Below are 18,914 nucleotides of genomic sequence, written 5' to 3'. Positions count from 1 at the left end.
GTATGAAGAAGTATACATATAAGTATTTTTGAATGGTATTTTTGCCATAACATATTGCCGATTTCACCAATTTGAAGAGTTATGTGTAGATTGTGATTTGCCCGCTTCTTTTTCTCACACTCACTCACTAATAACCAATATTAGTTCCTGCTTTAAATCTTCTTCTTCTTCTTCTTCTTATTGGCATTACATCCCCACACTGGGGCAGAGCCGCCTCGCAGCTTAGTGTTCGCTAAGCACTTCCACAGTTATTAACTGCGAGGTTTCTAAGCCAGGTTACCATTTTTGCATTCGTATATCATGAGGCTAGCACGATGATACTTTTATGCCCAGGGAAGTCGAGACAATTTCCAATCCGAAAATTGCCTAGACCGGCACCGGGAATCGAACCCAGCCACCCTCAGCATGGTCTTGCTTTGTAGCCGCGCGTCTTACCGCACGGCTAAGGAGGGCCCTGCTTTAAATATATCATTATAAATAGTTTTTTTTAAAGTTGGTGATGATCTCAAATGCGTGTAAGTCAAAACATTATTATATTAAATGCTAAATGAATCTATTCTTGTTTCTCCCATTTCTGTTTGTTTCTAGAATCATCCATTTCCTCCCATACACTACACGGGGAAGCGCCGTGATCGAGCGCCGGTTGTACGCTTCTCCGCCTTTTCTACTGAATTCAGCAAATCGGGGTCAACCTTGGGCCAACTGATATGCTTCCGAAGGTAATAATCTTTTATGCTGGCCGTCATTCAATGTATGTGGTCTTTGGGGTGTAAATAGTTAAAACCTAAAGTCGTTCTAATAATAGAACGGCATTCCGACAGACCGTGCCAGGGTGCCAGAACCCTGATGAATACACTAAGACCCTCATCGCGAAGTATCCGGTGTGATGCCGCATTGCGGCGGGGCCAATCACAAAAACAATTCAAATATTGGACCGATGTTAGTTGGTAGTGATTGGTCTCTAGATGTTATGCCTTGTGCCTTCCTCCGTTCTGATCATGATCTTCAAGTATTGAACGCAATATAAAGTAGAATTTGACAGACTAACTGCTTGGCTAACGTATTGTCGACGCTACGTTTACGCTGTGTTAAAATAACGCGTACACGCAGTGTTGAAAAAACGCTACATGAGCATCAAGCCTAACATGTGGTGTGAAGCTTCAATCCGCACCTTATACGTATACATCATAGTGTATAAGGAAAGCGCCGTGGATTAATTATTTTAATGTAATTTACAGGTGAAATTGTTGAGTGGACATCCGTACGGAAGAGGTCCTGTAAATGTATCCAGTGTCCTGCACTCGGTAATGGCGGTGAGTGTGGCAAAATATGTTTTGATATGATTATGATAGCTATATAAGGCAATAAATTAAATGTAACAGATACTTTTTGGTGCTGGCTAATTTTATTACTGAGGAAAGTGTTGGAATATCAGGTAGTGTGCGACGCTTCGCTGTAGATCGTAGATAGTTTGGAAACAGGCGCCAGTTAGTTGTACCGTGGACCCCCGGTAATATGACCGTTTTTAATCTGAACACTTTTTAATTTGAACCCCGTTGGTTTGAACATCGTTCAAATTAAAAATGGTTCAAACGTCATTTACCACGTGGAATCGAGAGAAGAAAAATGGAACATCGTGAAATGGAACGCAGAATCAAAACAAACCAGCAAAGAGAGCAACCAGAAACCAGTTTTTCTGATGCTTATAGAGTAACCAGAAGTTCAAATTAAAAATGAACCCCGTTAATTTGAATGAGGTACCGTTCAAATTATCGGGGGTCTACGGTATACTATAGTTGCTCTTAGGGCCGTTTTCTTCACCTCCGCTTAACTCGTAAGCTGTGCTTACCCATACGTTTAAACTAGCAACCCTATAACCAGAGACCGGCGGAGTGAAAAACTGACGAAATGGCAACGTATGAAAATGCATGAAATCGTTTAAATTATACTAGCAGCACTTGAACTTTTTGCTTGCTTCTTATGGAGGCAAAAAGTAAACAAGTCGAATTGGAACCGCTTCTGACGGTTCGATTGGAAACAAGATGGCGTCTTCGCCGATCTCTTATTCTAGTATTTCTAGTTTAAACCTGGTTTAAGCAATAAAGCGGAGGTGAAGAAATTGACCCTTAGGTACAGTCGCGATTCGCTGGTTGGGCCACGACCTCGGCCCAACTAACGAATTCGGTTTTTTAGTTGGGCCAACTGACAGCCATTTGAGCACGTGTATTTCGACTTGAACATCACAAATGATGTCCAGTGACGCCCAATCCCGTTTTCCGTGTTTTCATTGAATTTTGACGTACGGTTGCTTTTTAGTTGGGCCATGGCCCAACCAGCGGAGGCCCAATTAAAAAGTGACCCAAGTATTAAAATCCCAACCAGTGAATCCCGACTGTATATAGATTAAGGAAATAAGCATCATTATCGGTCGCGAGCATTTTAATCACCCGCGCAGCGCTTTCATTTTAGTTTCGTCACTTGTTTCCGTATCGGTCACTATTTTCGGCTCTCAATTTGGTTGCTGTATTCCGTACCGGTGACGTTTGACAGTTGACAGTTCATCAAATAGCAGCGCTCTTATCGCGCTACCAAATTTGGTCACCTGTCAGTCAGCAGCGCGTTTAGTAGCGACCGGTAAAGTGTCAAGTAATGATACTGCGCTGCTAAACGGCTTAAACTCACCACCCGTAATCTTGCTCTAACTAAAATCAAGCATAATTTTTCATAACGACGTATGTAACAAAAGTAAACAAAACGGGGTTTTTAATACAACGTGACAATCACACGCGGCTTTATATAATACGCATCGATTTTACTGATTTCAGATCTTAAAATTCTTTAATTCAACCTTTTTGCAAATCGACGTATGTAAAAATTTCTATTTTTGAAGTCTCACTGTTACATACGTCGCTTTAACATATGGGAACTAAGAGCGACCTATGTAACAAAAAAGCAAAACAAAACAAAACTGCAGTTGCGTCAATCGTGCACTATGGAAAACCGACCAATGTACACCGACGTACGTGTAGCATACCGGTGTATGTATAATTTTATCGTTTTTCACAGTGAATTTGAATGAACTGAGCTTTGCTGTGAAGCACGCTTATTACGTGTCATGTAATGATGCATGCCAGCGAAAAAAAGTATTGAAAAAAGATTTAGTTTTAAAACAGTTTTAGAAAAAGTTTTGCCAACTTTCTGCAAAGGATTTCTCGAATCCTCATAAATGTTACATACGTCGTTATGAAAAATTATGCTTGAAATATCTTTTGTTGGTAATGGGCCTTTTCACGAGACGTTTAAAAACAGCTGATTTTATCGTCAATTGACAGTTCTTCTATGAAAGTGACAGCTTCGGACTTGCAGGCCTGTTCAGCGGTTGTAAACATGTGCAGTCTCGGCAGTGTCACATGAAAAGGCCTATAATCGATTATCACAACGATGAATCGATCAATTAATTAATTTGCGACATCTCTACACAGAAAGAAAAATCATTAATGAAATTAAAAAAACCATTGGTTAAAATAAAAAGTTGCGTTGGTTCTTTTTCGTAGAGAGTTGCGTTTGTTTAAAATAAAAGTGCATTAACTTTTGCGTCAACGATGTTTCAAAAGTGACATGCCACTCTAAAATTAAAAGTGTGAACTTTCAAAATAAAATTTTACAACCGTCAAATCCAAATGGTCACACTGGGGTATAAAGAGTGGGATTTTTTCATTCAGAAAATGATATTTTATTTTGCCCCAAAAAAGAACCTCCCAAACTATCATTGTTTTCCATATTTTCTTTTTAAATTTAATAGAATACTAATCGGCTTATTTTTTTAGTTTTATTTCATTGTTTGAAGCTTAAGGTAACTCTCGAAATAATATTGTAAAGGTGGCCTCTTCCGGGCCACTTGTCGGACCGCGTATCTTAGCATGCTGATATGGCCGTTTCCTCCGGTTACTAATGTTGAAATATGTGGGCTATTTATCTGTAAGAAAACTTACATAAGTGAAAATTACGCTCAGTCTTCGACCAGCAAAAGCCGCGCCTAACTTCGTTCTCACCATTGAATTCTCGGGCACTGCTTTTGATGACTCGAATAAGTATGCACCTGTTTAAATATATTTTTGAATAATAAATGTGACTTACCTCCCGGTTTCTCGGTAATTTTCTCCGACTTCCGACACCGAACTGCTCTGAAAACAAGACCGCAACAATAGGACTTGGAGAAAAATATGAGCGTTGCTTGGGATTTCTGCAACTGAATGAATTTTCTCCTGTTGTCGCATACGAGGCATCATGATGCGATTATCCGGAAACTGAATTAACTTCAATTAATATTAAATTCCAGCACTGATTCTGTAATTTAAGCGCACTTAATTTATGATGCACCACCAGATCAAAAAACAAACTGCTTTGTTATTATTGTGACACTAGCAGGAAGAGAGAGGGGTGAGAGCAAAAGTTTTCGTGGAGGCACTTTGAGTTAGACTTAATAAAATAATGGTCAAAAATTTATATTATTAACATGGAAAACATCCATAAGTGCATGTGAAATAAAATGTGTGTTGCTTATTTACAGTATTCTATATGTGTTAAGCCCTAAACGCGATTTGGCGGAACGGTGACGGACACGAAACATTTGATAGAAAATATATGGGCTAACTTTCAAATCTGCCGTTTCCGTTGCCGTTCCGCTATATTGCGTGCGGCCTTCAATTTTAAAGTAAGAAATATAAAAAGTTAAGCAAATCGCAGAAGATAAGTGAAAAAAGTATGTAATTTTTGTTTTTTTCACCACTTACTTAATGCATGAAATACCATAGTGCCCCTGATAAAACGATTTTTTTTATTTTCTCCGTTTTGCTGTTTTGATTCGTCAGTGTATATCATTCGATTTGACAGTTCTACAATTTTTGGGCTAAGTGGAAGAACTTTTAATTTCATATTGAGAACAACAGAAAAAGAACTTTCAAATGAAAATAATACTTTCATAAGAATTAGTTTAACTTTTACTTTTGAGAAAATTGAGCACTTTTCAAAATAAAAGTGCAAAGTTTTTATTGAAACAATATTTGTTTTTTGTGTGTACTTACTTTCACTGGTGTTGTTTGATCGTGCCGCACACCGCCACCGCACGCTCTACACGGATAACTTCGTAAACTCATTAATGAGTAAAAATATAACCATTTTTGGATCTTGTATTGAGCTGTCAGAAAATGGGGAAAATTTGACAACTTGAAGTGGGTGAAAAAACACCCATTTTGAGAATGTTGACCGACTTCGAAAACGTTTATTTGTAAACCCATAAATGGGTGAAAAAAGTCTTGTGAATTTTTCGTATCAAAATTAGCTACCAATTGCGTGTTGCGGCGTTGCAGAAGTTTGAAGGATCTTAGTGACTGGATTATACGCGGAAACCATGCAGAAGTTTAAACGTAAGTAATTCACAACATTTGCAATTAAATCTCAATAAATCATGTTCGTTTTTTATATCTATCAGGTTCGAAACCGAAGGAAATGCATCTTCAACCACACCACGACGAGGGTTGCCTGGATTTAAAAAATATCATTATATTACTTCATTATACATCATCCTCGACATCATCATAATAAAATAAATAAGTTTGAGCATTTTAGTTGTCGTACTCTTCCTTAAAACTACAACAAATCCCATTCTTTTCATTATTCATTCTGGCTCCATTCTCAAAAATGAGAGTTTTTTACCCATTTTCAATAAAAATCAATTTTAAAAAATGGGTAAAAATGCAACATTTTTTGACATATACCTCGTTTACTCATTAATGAGTAAATCGTGGTTTACTCATTAAATGAGTAGATCCACTTATTCCCCGAAATGAGTGAAAATTTACCCTTTAATGAGTTTACGAGGTTATCCGTGTAGTGGTATACCCAGGGGGGTAATACACGGTTACTGGCTAAAACCCATTAATGGGTACTATAGCACCCATTTTCAGCAAAACCGCCACTACTCATTTAATGAGTAAAACCGATTTACCCATAAATGGGTAAATGCTGTTTATGTCAAAAGATGGGTACTATTTTACCCATCGAAGGAAATGAAATTCCTGTCAAAATGGGTAAATAAATACCCATTTTTTAACAATAGATTTATTATTTATTAATACGCAGATTATTTTAAAGGGCATTTTCAAGTGAATAACAAACCGACAGTTTAAATATTTTTTATTTATCAAGTACAATTAATACGTACAATAATTCAGAATGAAACAAAAAAATTATGTATTAACACATCCCATTTCGTTTTTTTTCTGCCATCATCTGCCATGGCTTTGCTTTGGATGCTGATATCCATGATCCGCTTCTGATAGTCACGATAATGACTGGCCTCGTCCTGGATATTGAAACGGTGGCCCCCGTTCAGATCTTGATTCTGATAGTTGTCCTGATGCATTTGGAGAGGCGTTCTTATTCCGGTTCCGGTTCTGGTACGGTATGGCAAGATTGTATGGGAATCCGCTGTAGACATATTATAACAAATCAATACAAATCGTAAATATTGTTTAATTTACATTTACATTTATATGGGATATCTACTTACGTCAACGTGTTTCGTTTATTTTAATTATCCACATCGTTTTCCTCCTGCGTGAACCGTTTTCATTTTAAAACAGGCGGAGAATTGCACCCGACAAGAAATTAAAAGTATTTTAAACAACTATTTTTTCACCCATTAATGGGTGAAAAATTGCACATTTTCAAACTTCAAATAAATTCTGAGCATGAGTTTTTTTTACCCATTTATTCATTTAAAAAATTACCCGCTTTTTGACAGATCGATGGACTATTGAAAAATGTATACTTTTTTACCCATTAATGGGTTCTAGCCAGTAACCGTGTATGCGGTGCATCGCGCCTCCTCTGCATGTAGTATGAAGCAAATGTAAATAAACAATCCCACTTTTTTTTTGTTAGTCAGCAGTAGTGTAGGTTAACCAATATCCTACAAGATTCCAGTTCGAAAAATGTTACACTTGCCAAGCGGGGCCACCAGGCTGGCTCGCCTTTCCCGCCTTTCCCAAGCGGCGAGGCCCGGATAATACTTGATTTCAGGCTTGATTTCAAGACAAAATTTTCAAAACGACTTATCTGCTTTTGTAAACAAAGATTCAAACGACGATTTGACGAATCTGATAGCTCTCCTACGCAAACCAACACCATCAACAGGTAGCGGAATCCTTCACCTACCTATTGATGGTGTTGGTTTGCGTGGGAGAGCTATCAGATTCGTCAAATCGTCGTTTGAATCTTTGTTTACAAAAGCAGATAAGTCGTTTTGAAAATTTTGTCTTGATTTGTTCGTGGATGACAGGCTTACTCCCCCCCTGGGTATACCACGCGTAGTGTTTATTGCGTTTATTGTCAACGCTTCGAAAGGAAAATTTCCTGTAAATTACTTTTATTTATTTAAATCCAGAAGTGCAACAGAAGATTTGACGAAGAACATGTTTTCTTCAAGTGGCTTGGAGATATCTATGTTACTGTGCGGGGTGGAAATTCCCAGCCATTCGCTCTGTAAACTAAAAGTGGAACGATTTTTTCTACAAATCCTGAACCGCCGAATTCCCGTCATGGCCCCATCTGTTTCACCTTGGCTCATATTCGCAATCAACGAGATGATTTTCATCGGTACTTTAGAGGTAAGGAAGGTTGTAAAATTTTCTGATAAATTATACCGTTCTAGCATTCCTATTCGGGATCAAAAATTTGTATTATAATATGGCAACGATGCAGGCCTTCCGGAAAAAGCTACAATTCTCGGCAAGGGCTAAAGTACCAATATTTCAACCAAACATCACCGATGTACCTACCTACGTTGTGCTCACTCAATAATTTATTCTGTTGAAAAGATATTACGGGTCATATTGCGTTTTAGAGGAGTGCTAGCGCACCCGACTGGGAGTACCTGCCGTATTGCCACACTCGCCTAAACTTTAGAAGTTTATTAACTCGCATAATGACTATTCAATATCTGCCGTTATCCTTTTAGTGCGAATCCTATAACCTTTTATTTTTAAACCATTTTTTTTTTGCTATGAATACAAACTGCCGTTTGCATTGTTAATTCGGTCATAGCACCGGGCAGATGGGATTCAAGATTCAACATGAGAAATTATAGCTATCTGGGAAGCCGAACGCCGAAGCCTTACAACTTTATATTCTCATATTAAAACAATATAATATGACCGTACTGTATTCCGAACATGACTAAGCGTTTTGCCATTACTTTTAGTTAATCGAAGTCGAACTAGCTTTGAAGTACGACATTGGACTCGGCTCCGGCGGTCTTCCTCTGGATGTATCTCTGCGACCGTCTACGCATTCGAATCATTGTAATGAGTTAACATTTACTGTATCTGACTCGTCCGATGTGGAAATTTTACCCGTCCGGGAATGCACCATCATTGATCTGACTGTGGGTTACCCGGAAATTCTGACCCGAAAGCAACGGAAGCGGAAACTGAAGCGTATTTCGAAAGCTGAGAAGCGTCAGAGACGGGAGCAACGTGCCTTATCGACGGATGACGATGAGCAACCGGAGTTTTGGATTGATGTGATGGAAACGGATGAGAATGAAAACTACAACTGCGTATGTATTAAATCATTTAAGGAACTCGTCTGATAGGCATTGTTTCATGTTAACTTTGCTTCAAACTTTTTTAGGCAACATTGCAAATAGACGGTTCTAAATTCCCGTCTAATTTTTCCGATCATTGGGTATTATCCGATCATGACCCGCCCGTTACCAATCTACGCATTGGTATATTTTGTCCTCGGCCGTACCGTACTCGTTTGATGAACGCCATCATGAATATTATGGATCAGCTACCGTTAGAAGAACCGCACCCCCAATACAAACGGAACGGATTCTACTTGGACACCTTGTGGTTCTTGGCCGCAAACAGTTACTCGGCATCCTGGATGATTTCGAAGGTTGAAAAGTTGTCGAAACTAAAAATCTGGCGGCAGGCTCGCATCATCGTTGAGCCCTGGAGCGACAGATTCATCGTGAAAAATGTCCTCCAGCTGGTGCTGCCTTGGAAAAACTATCGTGGCAACAGGAAAACAAGAGTGATTCAACGTTTGCGCAAAGCAAACTTAATGCATGGGTCAAACCTATGGAATTTGATTGGCTGCAAAATGGCGAAGTTTAAAATACAAGTCACATTGGCCGTTAATGAAGAAACAATTGAGTCACTAAAAAGAACTCAATTTTACGTGTTCTACGGATTCAGTCAGTACCGTTGCAAAGTAATCAAAACTGCATTGAAATAATTAAGTGTAAGTTACATTTAGTTGAAATGTACGTTCGGAGTTGCATCATACTGCCAATGAACGCAGTTCAAAATGAAAACGAGAACTCGCATTAATCAATCTTTTTCCCATCAGTATAACGCATGTTGCGAAAATGCGTAGGTACTATATGGGTCATTATGCGATTTAAAATATGAGAGAGAGAGAGCAATCGATTTTTGCAATGACTGAATTGAATTTTGAACAGAAAACAGAACATGATAGATCCTAACTACATTCGATAACTCATTATATTGAAGAAGCACAAGTAAGCTTCAAACTTGAAGGAATAGATTTTTTCCTTGTTTGAGCTAATTTGTTAAATCTACGCATAATTTGCTTAAGGAGATACTTTTCTTTGAATCAGATTGCTCTATTTCATTCATAGACTAAGCGTAAAATATGTTATTGGTTTGAACTACAACAATTGTTTTGTTTCAAATACGTGGATAATAAAGATGAAAAAGAATCTTTATTGTTAGCATTACATCTCGCACTGGGACATTGCCGTTATTGAGTGTACTATTCATTTTAAATTAGCACTTTTACAGTTGATAACAACGATGTTAATAGCTTATAAGTCGAATCAAGTACGAGACACTGGAGACGGCCTTACTGTTGAGGTCAAAACACGTATCTGTCAAGGATCGATCAAGTCGTCTCGTACCTGCCGGATCGAACGACCACCATCTTTGGAGGGTTGCTGTCCGCCCTTCTTGCAACTTTCCCTGCCCATCGTACTCTTCCGGCTTCAGCCACCTTCTGGATGCTGGATTCGCCATAGAGCTGGGCGAGCTCGTGGTTAATCCTTCGCAGCCACACACCGACTTCTTGTACATCGCCAAATATGTTCCTAAGCACCCGTCTCTGGAATATTCCGAGTGCTTGCAAGTCCTTCTCGAGCATCGTCCAAGTTTCACGTTCGTACCGGTCTTATCAGCGATTTGTACATGACACATTTGGTGCGGTGGTCGAAAGCACTACAGTACTCATTGAAGCGTAATGACATGTACCGAACAGGATCGTGCAGTTCGTAATTAGCAACGCGTGGTGGAAGGTAAAGGATGTTTCTGGTTCGTAGTGGTCGTTCTGGTGCATACATTTGAAGAGGGACAAAAACAGCTTGAGCTATCGATCTTCTACGCTCCAGATTTTCTAATCCCAGTAGCTGACATCGGTGTTCATAGGGTGGTAGGTTAACAGCGTCGTTCCAAGGAAGATGACGCAGGGCGTAGCGAACAAACTTCTTTTGTACGGTTTCTAGTCTAGTAATCCAAACTCTGATACGGGTTCCAAATAACTGATCCAAATTCGACAATCGATCGAACTAGTGAGCAATACAGTGCTTTCAGGCAGAAAAGGGTCCCGAAATTCATCGGCGATCTTAAAGATGAATCGCAATTGTTTATTAGCTTACATACTTAGTATACATTCCTACCATCTGATCATCGTGTTGAACTCATCCTTAAGTCATATGGAATATCATTCGGTTTATGTTTTCATAATCATCCGATTCATGGATGATGCGCATATGGATGTTTGTCATCAGGCACCGAAAGCAAGCGAATGCGAATCATCCGAAAAGCGAATGGCAATCGTTAAGGGGCGGGAGCGAATCAACAAGCAGTCGATTTAGAGAAACGCAATAATAGCGGTGCTTACCCATACACTTAAACCAGGAACTAATAACCGGGACGTGATTGTCCCGAAGAACCGATTAAAAATTCATGCAACCCAGGATGCGCTCACGAGACCAGCACCGCCAGAGGCGCTAGTGTATTTTACTCACTTTTCGGTAAATTTATTTGAAAGTGTTTTGGTAAGTGTAGACTTTTTTGCTGTGAGTTTTGACAGAACTTTAACCTCAATCCAAAATACGTTTTATTTACGTTTTTTTCTGTTTTCTGTCCATCAACATATTCCATCAATTTCTTTTGCCTTCAATTTGTGTGGCAGTTTTAGTTTTAAATGTTTAGATTTTAAATAGCAAACATTTCTCAGTAGACAGTTGCTGCGTATTTCAACACGAGAAAGCGTGTAGCGGCGGGTGAGTTTAGTGGCGATTACTCGGAACAAGAATGCCACCGCTGGTGAATCTGGTTCCGTTAGAACTCCGGATAGGAAGATGACCTGAGTTTTCCAGTCTATCAAAAGGATCGGCGTCGTCAAAGTTGATGTAAAGAGCAACCAAATTAGATGGGAAACAGCGAGCGAGGCGTGCAAACCCCGACAATGCAAGCCTCCACACTAGCAATGAAGCGCAAGCAACTAATTTTGACGAATCCCAAAGCAAGCTGAGCAGGAGCTCATGATTAGAAAATGGCCCTTCACGTCCCGAAAGCACTTGGATTTGCTTCCATGTTAAAGGAAGGCGCTCGTGTAAGTATAAATTGCTGGATCCGAAGGTGGATCTGAGTCCAAATTCGGTTATTTTTTCCGGACGGATGGCGATGACTCACGGGAGTGTTTTTTCCGTAGGATTATTCAGGCCGAGAGGAGCAGTATACCGGAACATATACGCCTGTAAGGTGCGCTCGGAATGAACAAAATGATCATCAATCACATCGAGAAGCAGTTCGTCACTTCCTATGCGGGCACCATCAGGGATGTCGAACATCCGGCAGCCAAACTGATGATCCAGGTCAGCCAGATGCAGGAAGCCCAAATGGGAGATGTTTTCCATCTTCGTGGTGGTGTTTTGCGGGGCGTTGCTGGAGGCCGCTTAAGAGCTGCTTCGATTGGGAGTGATGATATTACCGAAGGGTATGAGAGAACCCTGGATCTGGCTTTGGAAGCTCTACCAAGTCTGGTTACAGTGCAAAGATGACGACCGTTTCGCCAAACACATGACGAAACACGGGCGCATATTTGGTTTCATTCGTCAGGTTGATGACTACATTCTGGAGGAACCGAGTTTCGCCGTGCGTTTGGACTACCGTCCTGATTACGCCAGAACGTTGGTGTACGTGCGGAACGTATCACCCCATTCGGTGTTGCGACTCAGCATGGCCTACATCCACCTGGCAGACGGTCACATGAAGATGCTGATTGAAAGCGAGATGCGCCTTCCTTGGGGTACGGTTTCAAAGTTTTGCTTCGACAGTTGCCTGCTTTCGGAGCTGGATAGAAGCTACGGACTGATATTGGTTGGACTGGCGGACCCAAAGACAGAAATATTGGAACTTTACCACCTGCAAGTGACCGTGTTGAGTCATTTCGTGAAAAGAGCAGCTAATTTTGAAGAAACCAACGATTCATTGTCCGCCGTTGAATCAGTATCCGGTACCGATGTTGATCAAAACAGTTGTATAAGCACGACTTTTCAACGAAATCTAAATTTGATGGCGCGAAGCAACTGCTGGATCAGTTGGCTAAATTCAAGGAAGAGGCCTTGAATAAGGGGAACTATATTAAATATTTAACTGTACTGAACCAGATAGAGGACTTTGATATTCAAATGGAATATACTAAGTACAAAATCGATGAAGCTAGACTAGCGCCCGGTATTTCAGAGAAGTATTATCGTTTGTCGGTATGTAAAAACAAGCGTATTATTTTTACAATCCAATTTTATTTTATTTTTATATGCTTTTATATTCGATTTGTAGATCGATCAATTTCAAACGGCACCCACCCTTTTGAATGATGACTGCACGGTAAGGATGATCATTCCAGCGAGTTCGAACCCCGTAGCTTTCTAGGAACTATCCATGAGATCAATCCAGATTACATGTTGCTTCATGTAAACACCATTCTTGAACCGTCTCCAACCTACACGATTGTGTTTGAATGCAGTCGGCTCTTATTTCAGCTGGAATACTATGTCCTATCTTTGGTGAAGGAAATTTACTTTGAAAAAACATTGTTCCCTAAGCCACCGATGGAAAAGAAGATCATATACGAGAGGTGAGTTGTGTTACAAAATGTTCGAACTCAAATGATGCAACACAGTGCGTGCTACAACTTTAAATGGTACAACAAAAATGTCGCAACAAATCACGAGCAGCTGTCTGCAGTGCGAAATATCGTGAATCGGACTTCGTTCCTGCTCCGTACAGATTATTTGGACCACCCGGTACTTGGAAAACTACGAGTATTGTAGATGGAGTTTTACAAATTTGGAAACTACAACCCAAAGCCAACGTTCTCGTACCGGCAGCTTCAAATTTCGCCTGTGATGAATTCACCACGCGCCTGCTGGAATTCATTCCCGCCACCGATGTGTTCCGTTTCGTATCCTTCGTATCGATTTTGCTGATAACGGAACAACACCTTCGTTCTCAAAGAGCAGTGGAGGTTTTGAGGAAGGTGGTGAGTATCGTCGCGGCCCCGACTACGAATATCCGGAAGGCGGTGCATCATACGAGGAAAATTCATCGTACGGCTATGGTGGAAGTGGAAGACCGTTCCGCGGCCGTGGAGGATTCCGCGGACGTGGTGGTTTTTATCGTGATGGCCCACCGCACCACGGGGACAATGATGAATGGCGTCGATCAGGAGTCGATGGCAAATATGATTCACGCCGTCGTTCGTGAACCAGGAATCGATAGATCTAGCTCCCGTTCACCGAGGCGACGCAGTCCGGCTGATTCTGATTCGTCTTCTTGTATGAATGGCATGTTATCGAATGCAAGAACGTTACCAGAAGTGGCACGGAAATCTACCACAGTCTGGTAAGGGGCGCTGATTTTGAACACTATTCCCCGCCAAGTTGCACCTAACGGACGGAGACCACGAAATAGTGGACAGCCTGATGAAGGACGAGGAAGGTAAACACCACCTTCGTATTACTCAGCGACTACGCCTCGATCAACCCAAGTTGGAAGATCTGCAGAAGCGCATATCGACGTCATCGTCGCACGCAATCTTCCTCGGCCTGCTGGGATCGACGTCATCGGTAGCATCGTCGGATGATGCCAGCGTTCAGACGCGTCCACTGCGTAATCTCGTGTCCTACCTGAAGCAGAAAGAAGCGACCGGCGTTATATCCTTACTCAATAAAGAAACGGAAGCAACCGATGTGCTCTACTCATTCCCGCCATGCGATTTTTCGACAGAATTGTTGAAACGAACATGTCACAACCTCACCGAGGAGGGACTGAAGGAAGACCATCTGGTAATCGTGGTGGTCCGAGGAGGAACAATCCTCTGAAGTGCCTTCTTTCTTGTATTGCAGAAACTAGTCCATATTGGCACAGCATACAACATGGCTGGTCTAAAATTTGTTTGTAAATCAAAGTTTGTTCTTAAGCTTCAAAGTTTTGACTTTCTGTTTATAAGTGGATCACTTAATATATTTGTTACATTTGGCTTGAAGGCCTTCAATGTGATTTTTAAAAGTAAAGTTAATTTAAGATCTAGCAGAAGTCCTAAATATTTAGAATTCGAATAGTTTACCTGCAGTGAGCGATCTGATAAATAATTTTGGATCAGTTTAATACCTAGTTGGTTGGTTGTTTGCTCATTGTTTGTTGGTTGCTTCATTGTTTGTTGGTTGATTGATTGGTTATTTAGTTGATTGCTACAATTGCTTATTGGTTGGTTGGTTAATAAGTTGATTGGTAGCTTGCTTGAATGGTTGGTTGTTTGATTAGTTAGTTGATTGATTCGTTGGTTATTTGGTTAGTTGGTTGTTGCTTGATTTGTTAGTTGGAATGGAAGAATGGTTGATTGGTTGGTTTCTTTTTTATTGATTCCTTGATTGGTTGGTAATTTGGTTGATTGGTTGGTCGGCTAGTTAGTTCATATGTTGTTTTGATGGTTGCTCGAATGGTTGATTAGTTGGTTGGTTGAATGATTGTTTGGTTGATTGGTAGCTTGCTTGAATGGTGGGTTGCTTGATTGCTTGGTTGATTGGTAGTTTGCTTGAATGGTTGGTTATTTGATTGATTGCTGCTTGATTTGTTAGATGGTAGAATAATTGATTGGTTGGTTGATTGCTTGCTTGATTGGTTTGTCGGCTGGTTAGTTGACATGTTGTTTTGTTAGTTGCTTGGTTGGTTGATTAGTTGATTCGTTGCTTGATTGATTGGTAGCTTACTTGAATGGGTGATTGCTAGATTAGTTGGTTGATTATTTGGTTGATGGGTTGCTTTAACCGTTTGATTGAATGGTTGGTCGGCTGGTTGGTTGATTGGTTGTTTTGTTGGTTTCTTGATTGGTTGATTAGTTGATTGATTGATTGATTAGTTGATTGGTTAGTTGTTGCTTGATTTGTTAGTAGGTAGAATTGTTGATTAGTTAGTTCCTTGATAGTTGGTTGGTTGCTTAATTGGTTGTTTGGTTGCTTTATTGTTTGTTGGTTGATTGATTGGTTATTTAGTTGATTGGTTGCTTGATTGGTTGGTTGGTTGATTGTTGGTTAGTAGAATGATTATTTGGTTGGTTGCTGCTTGATTTGTTAGTTGGTAGAACTGTTGAATGGTTGGTTGCTTCATAGTTGGTTGGTTGCTTGATTGGTTGGTTATTTGGTTGATTGGTTGTTTGACTGGTTGATTGATTGGTTGGTCGGCTGGTTAGTTGATTAGTTGTTTTGTTGGTTGCTTGAATGGCTGATTAGTTGGTTGCTTGATTAGTTGATTGTTGGCTTGCTTGATTGGTTGGTTGCTGGAATCGTTGACTAGTTGATTATTCAGTTGATTGCGTGCTTGATTGGTTGATTGATTAGTTGATTGGTTGATTAGTTGGTTAGTTGATTATTGGTCGGTTGCTTGATGGGTTGATTAGTTGATTTGTTGATGACTTGATTGGTAGATTAGTTGGTTGTTTGCTTGATTTGTTAGTTGGTAGAATTGTTGAATGGTTTATAGTTGGTTGGTTGCTTTATTGTTGTTTGGTTGACTGGTTGATTGATTGTTGGTCGGCTGGTTAGTTGATTAGTTGTTTTGTTGGTTTCTTGGTTGATTGGTTATTAAGTTGATTGCTAGGTTGCTTGATTGATTAGTTATTTGGTTGATGGGTTGGTTGGTTGCTGCTTGATTTGTTAGTTGGTAGAATGTTTGATTGGATGGTTTCTTCATTGTTGGTTGATTGATTGATTGGTTGGTAATTTGGTTGATTGGTTGCTTGACTGGTTGATTGTTTGGTTGCTTGATTGGCTGGTCGGCTGGTTAGTTGATATGTTGTTTTGTTCGTTGCTTCAATGGTTGCTTGGTTGGTTGATAAGTTGATTCGTTGCTTGATTGATTGGTAGCTTGCTTGAATGGCTGATTGCTGGATTAGCCAATCAAGCAACCAATCAACTAAATAACCAACCAAGCAACCAACAAACAATGAAGCAACCAACCAACAAACAATGAAGCAACCAACCAACCAATTAAGCAACCAGCCAACTATCAAGGAACCAACTAATCAACATTTCTACCAACTAACAAATCAAGCATAACCTACCAATCAATCAATCAATCAACTAATCAACCAAACAAGAAACCAAACAAATAATCAATCAATTGATCCGTTGCTGGGGGGCATGGAGTGCGATCCTCTCGTTTAATAAACAATGTGCACTCGCTTGGCTGTGGATATACAACAGTAAAGCAAATGTGGAGATTGGACAAATCAAGCATCCGAAAGATATTCAATTTGCAAAAAAGAGAGCTAACCGCGGTGGAGGTTGGTACTCGGATTCTGATGGCTTTTCCGCAAACGTGACCTTTAAGTGGTCTTGTTGTGTAGGGGTTATCACGCCTATCTAGAGAGTAGGAGGTTGAGGGTTCGAGTCCCTCCAAGACACGTGGATTCTTTTTCGCAAATTTCATATCAATTTGTCCATTTCGAAACATATGCTGTGCATATGCACAGCCAAGATATTTAACAAAAAATGGTTTTCGTACGGCCGAGTTGCCGAATAATATGCAATTAATTGTAATCAAGTGTCGGTCTTTCACCGTCATTAGTCGTCTGAGTACACGCGACCGTTTACGTAAAGGCAATCAAACTCATCAAATGCTTTAGCCAAGCAAGCCTTTGGCACAGCAGAGTGCGATTGAATTCGCATTCTATACCGTCCCGCCCAGTCCGTTGCTGGGGGCATGGAGTGCGATCCTCTCGTTTAATAAATAATGTGCACTCGCTTGACTGTGGATATACAACAGTAAAGCACATGTGAGATTGGACAAATCAAGCATCCGAAAGATATTCAATTTGCAAAAAAGAGAGCTAACCGCGGTGGAGGTTGGTACTCGGATTCTGATGGCTTTTCCGCAAACGTGACCTTTAAGTGGTCTTGTTGTGTAGGGGTTATCACGCCTATCTAGAGAGTAGGAGGTTGAGGGTTCGAGTCCCTCCAAGACACGTGGATTCTTTTTCGCAAATTTCATATCAATTTGTCCATTTCGAAACATATGCTGTGCATATGCACAGCCAAGATATTTAACAAAAAAATGGTTTTCGTACGGCCGAGTTGCCGAATAATATGCAATTAATTGCAATCAATCATACCATACTACCAACTAACAAATCAAGCAGCAGCCAACCAAATAATCAACCGACCAATCAAGTAACCAACTAGTCAAACAAGCTACCATCTACCAAGCAATCAAGCAACCAACCAACTAATCAACCAATCAACTAATCAACCTGTCAAGCAACCAACCAATCAACCATACTACCAACTAACAAATCAAGCAGCAATCAACCAAATAATCAACCAAGCAATCAAGCAACCAACCAACTAATTGAGCAACCAACCAACCAATCAAGCAACCAACCATCTAATTAACCAATCAACTAAACAACTTATCAATTAAGTTGACGACCAACCAATCAAGCAACCAATCAACTAAATAACCACAACCAATCAATCAAGTAAAGCAACCAATCAACCAAATAAGTAACCAACCATCAATCAATTAACTAATCCAGCAACCAACCAATCAAGCAAGCTACCAATCAAACAACAAACTAATCAACCAAATCAACAAAACAAGCTAATCAACCAAATAAGCAACCAACAAAAGATATTTTAGTTACTAGATAAAGATTGTCGCTGTCGTCGCTGTCCGGAACATCTTTTGCTGGCGAGGATAGGGGAGCAAAATGTCAAAGAAGGAAAATCCATACGATTTGACAGGTATGTACCACACATGTTTCGGACAGCAGAACAAAGGGAACCGAAGCGACAATCTTTATCTAGTAACTAAAATATCTTTTCAACCAACCAATCAACCATTCAAGCATCCAACAAAACAACTAATCAACTAATCAGCCGACCAACCAATCAATCAATCAGTCAAGCATCCAACCAACCAAATAACCTACCAGGATCTCGGAAGGATTCCCTGGATAAGCCAGGAAGGATAGATAGGAAAAATAGGAAATATTCCGCGCAGAATCTCTGAAGGATTTCCTGCAGAATCTCGGAAGGATGGACTGCAGAATCTCGGAAGGATGGACTGCAGAATCTCGGAAGGATGGACTGCAGAATCTCCGCAGGATTTCCTCCCGAATCTCGGAAGGATTTTTAGCAGAATCTCGGAAGGTTTCCTTGCAGTTTTGGAAGGATTCCATGAGAATCTCGGAAGGATTCCCTGCGGGATCCCTTATGGAATATCGGAAGGACTGCCTGCGGAATCCCAGAATGATTCTTCGCG

General features: G+C 40.3%; 1 protein-coding gene and 1 long non-coding RNA gene across 2 annotated transcripts; one reads left to right on the top strand and one right to left on the bottom strand.

The window, feature by feature from the left end:
• Positions 1-3,815: 3,815 nt before the first annotated feature.
• LOC134208863 (uncharacterized) lies at positions 3,816-4,847 on the bottom strand. The gene is made up of 2 exons (XR_009978704.1): positions 4,138-4,847; positions 3,816-3,976 (listed from the first exon to the last, which is right to left on the bottom strand). It is a non-coding gene; the product is annotated as an uncharacterized LOC134208863 (long non-coding RNA).
• Positions 4,848-7,364: 2,517 nt separating this feature from the next.
• Positions 7,365-9,793, top strand: LOC134208856 (uncharacterized). The gene is made up of 3 exons (XM_062684803.1): positions 7,365-7,670; positions 8,264-8,620; positions 8,695-9,793. Exons 1-3 carry the CDS (start codon positions 7,476-7,478, stop codon positions 9,304-9,306), a joined length of 1,164 nt encoding a protein of 387 aa, XP_062540787.1. The 5' UTR covers positions 7,365-7,475; the 3' UTR covers positions 9,307-9,793.
• Positions 9,794-18,914: the final 9,121 nt, after the last annotated feature.

The sequence above is a fragment of the Armigeres subalbatus genome, chromosome 1 (genome assembly GCF_024139115.2).
Source record: "Armigeres subalbatus isolate Guangzhou_Male chromosome 1, GZ_Asu_2, whole genome shotgun sequence".
In the NCBI taxonomy this organism is placed as follows: Eukaryota; Metazoa; Arthropoda; class Insecta; order Diptera; family Culicidae; genus Armigeres; species Armigeres subalbatus.
This window is presented reverse-complemented; position numbering and strand designations above follow the sequence as displayed.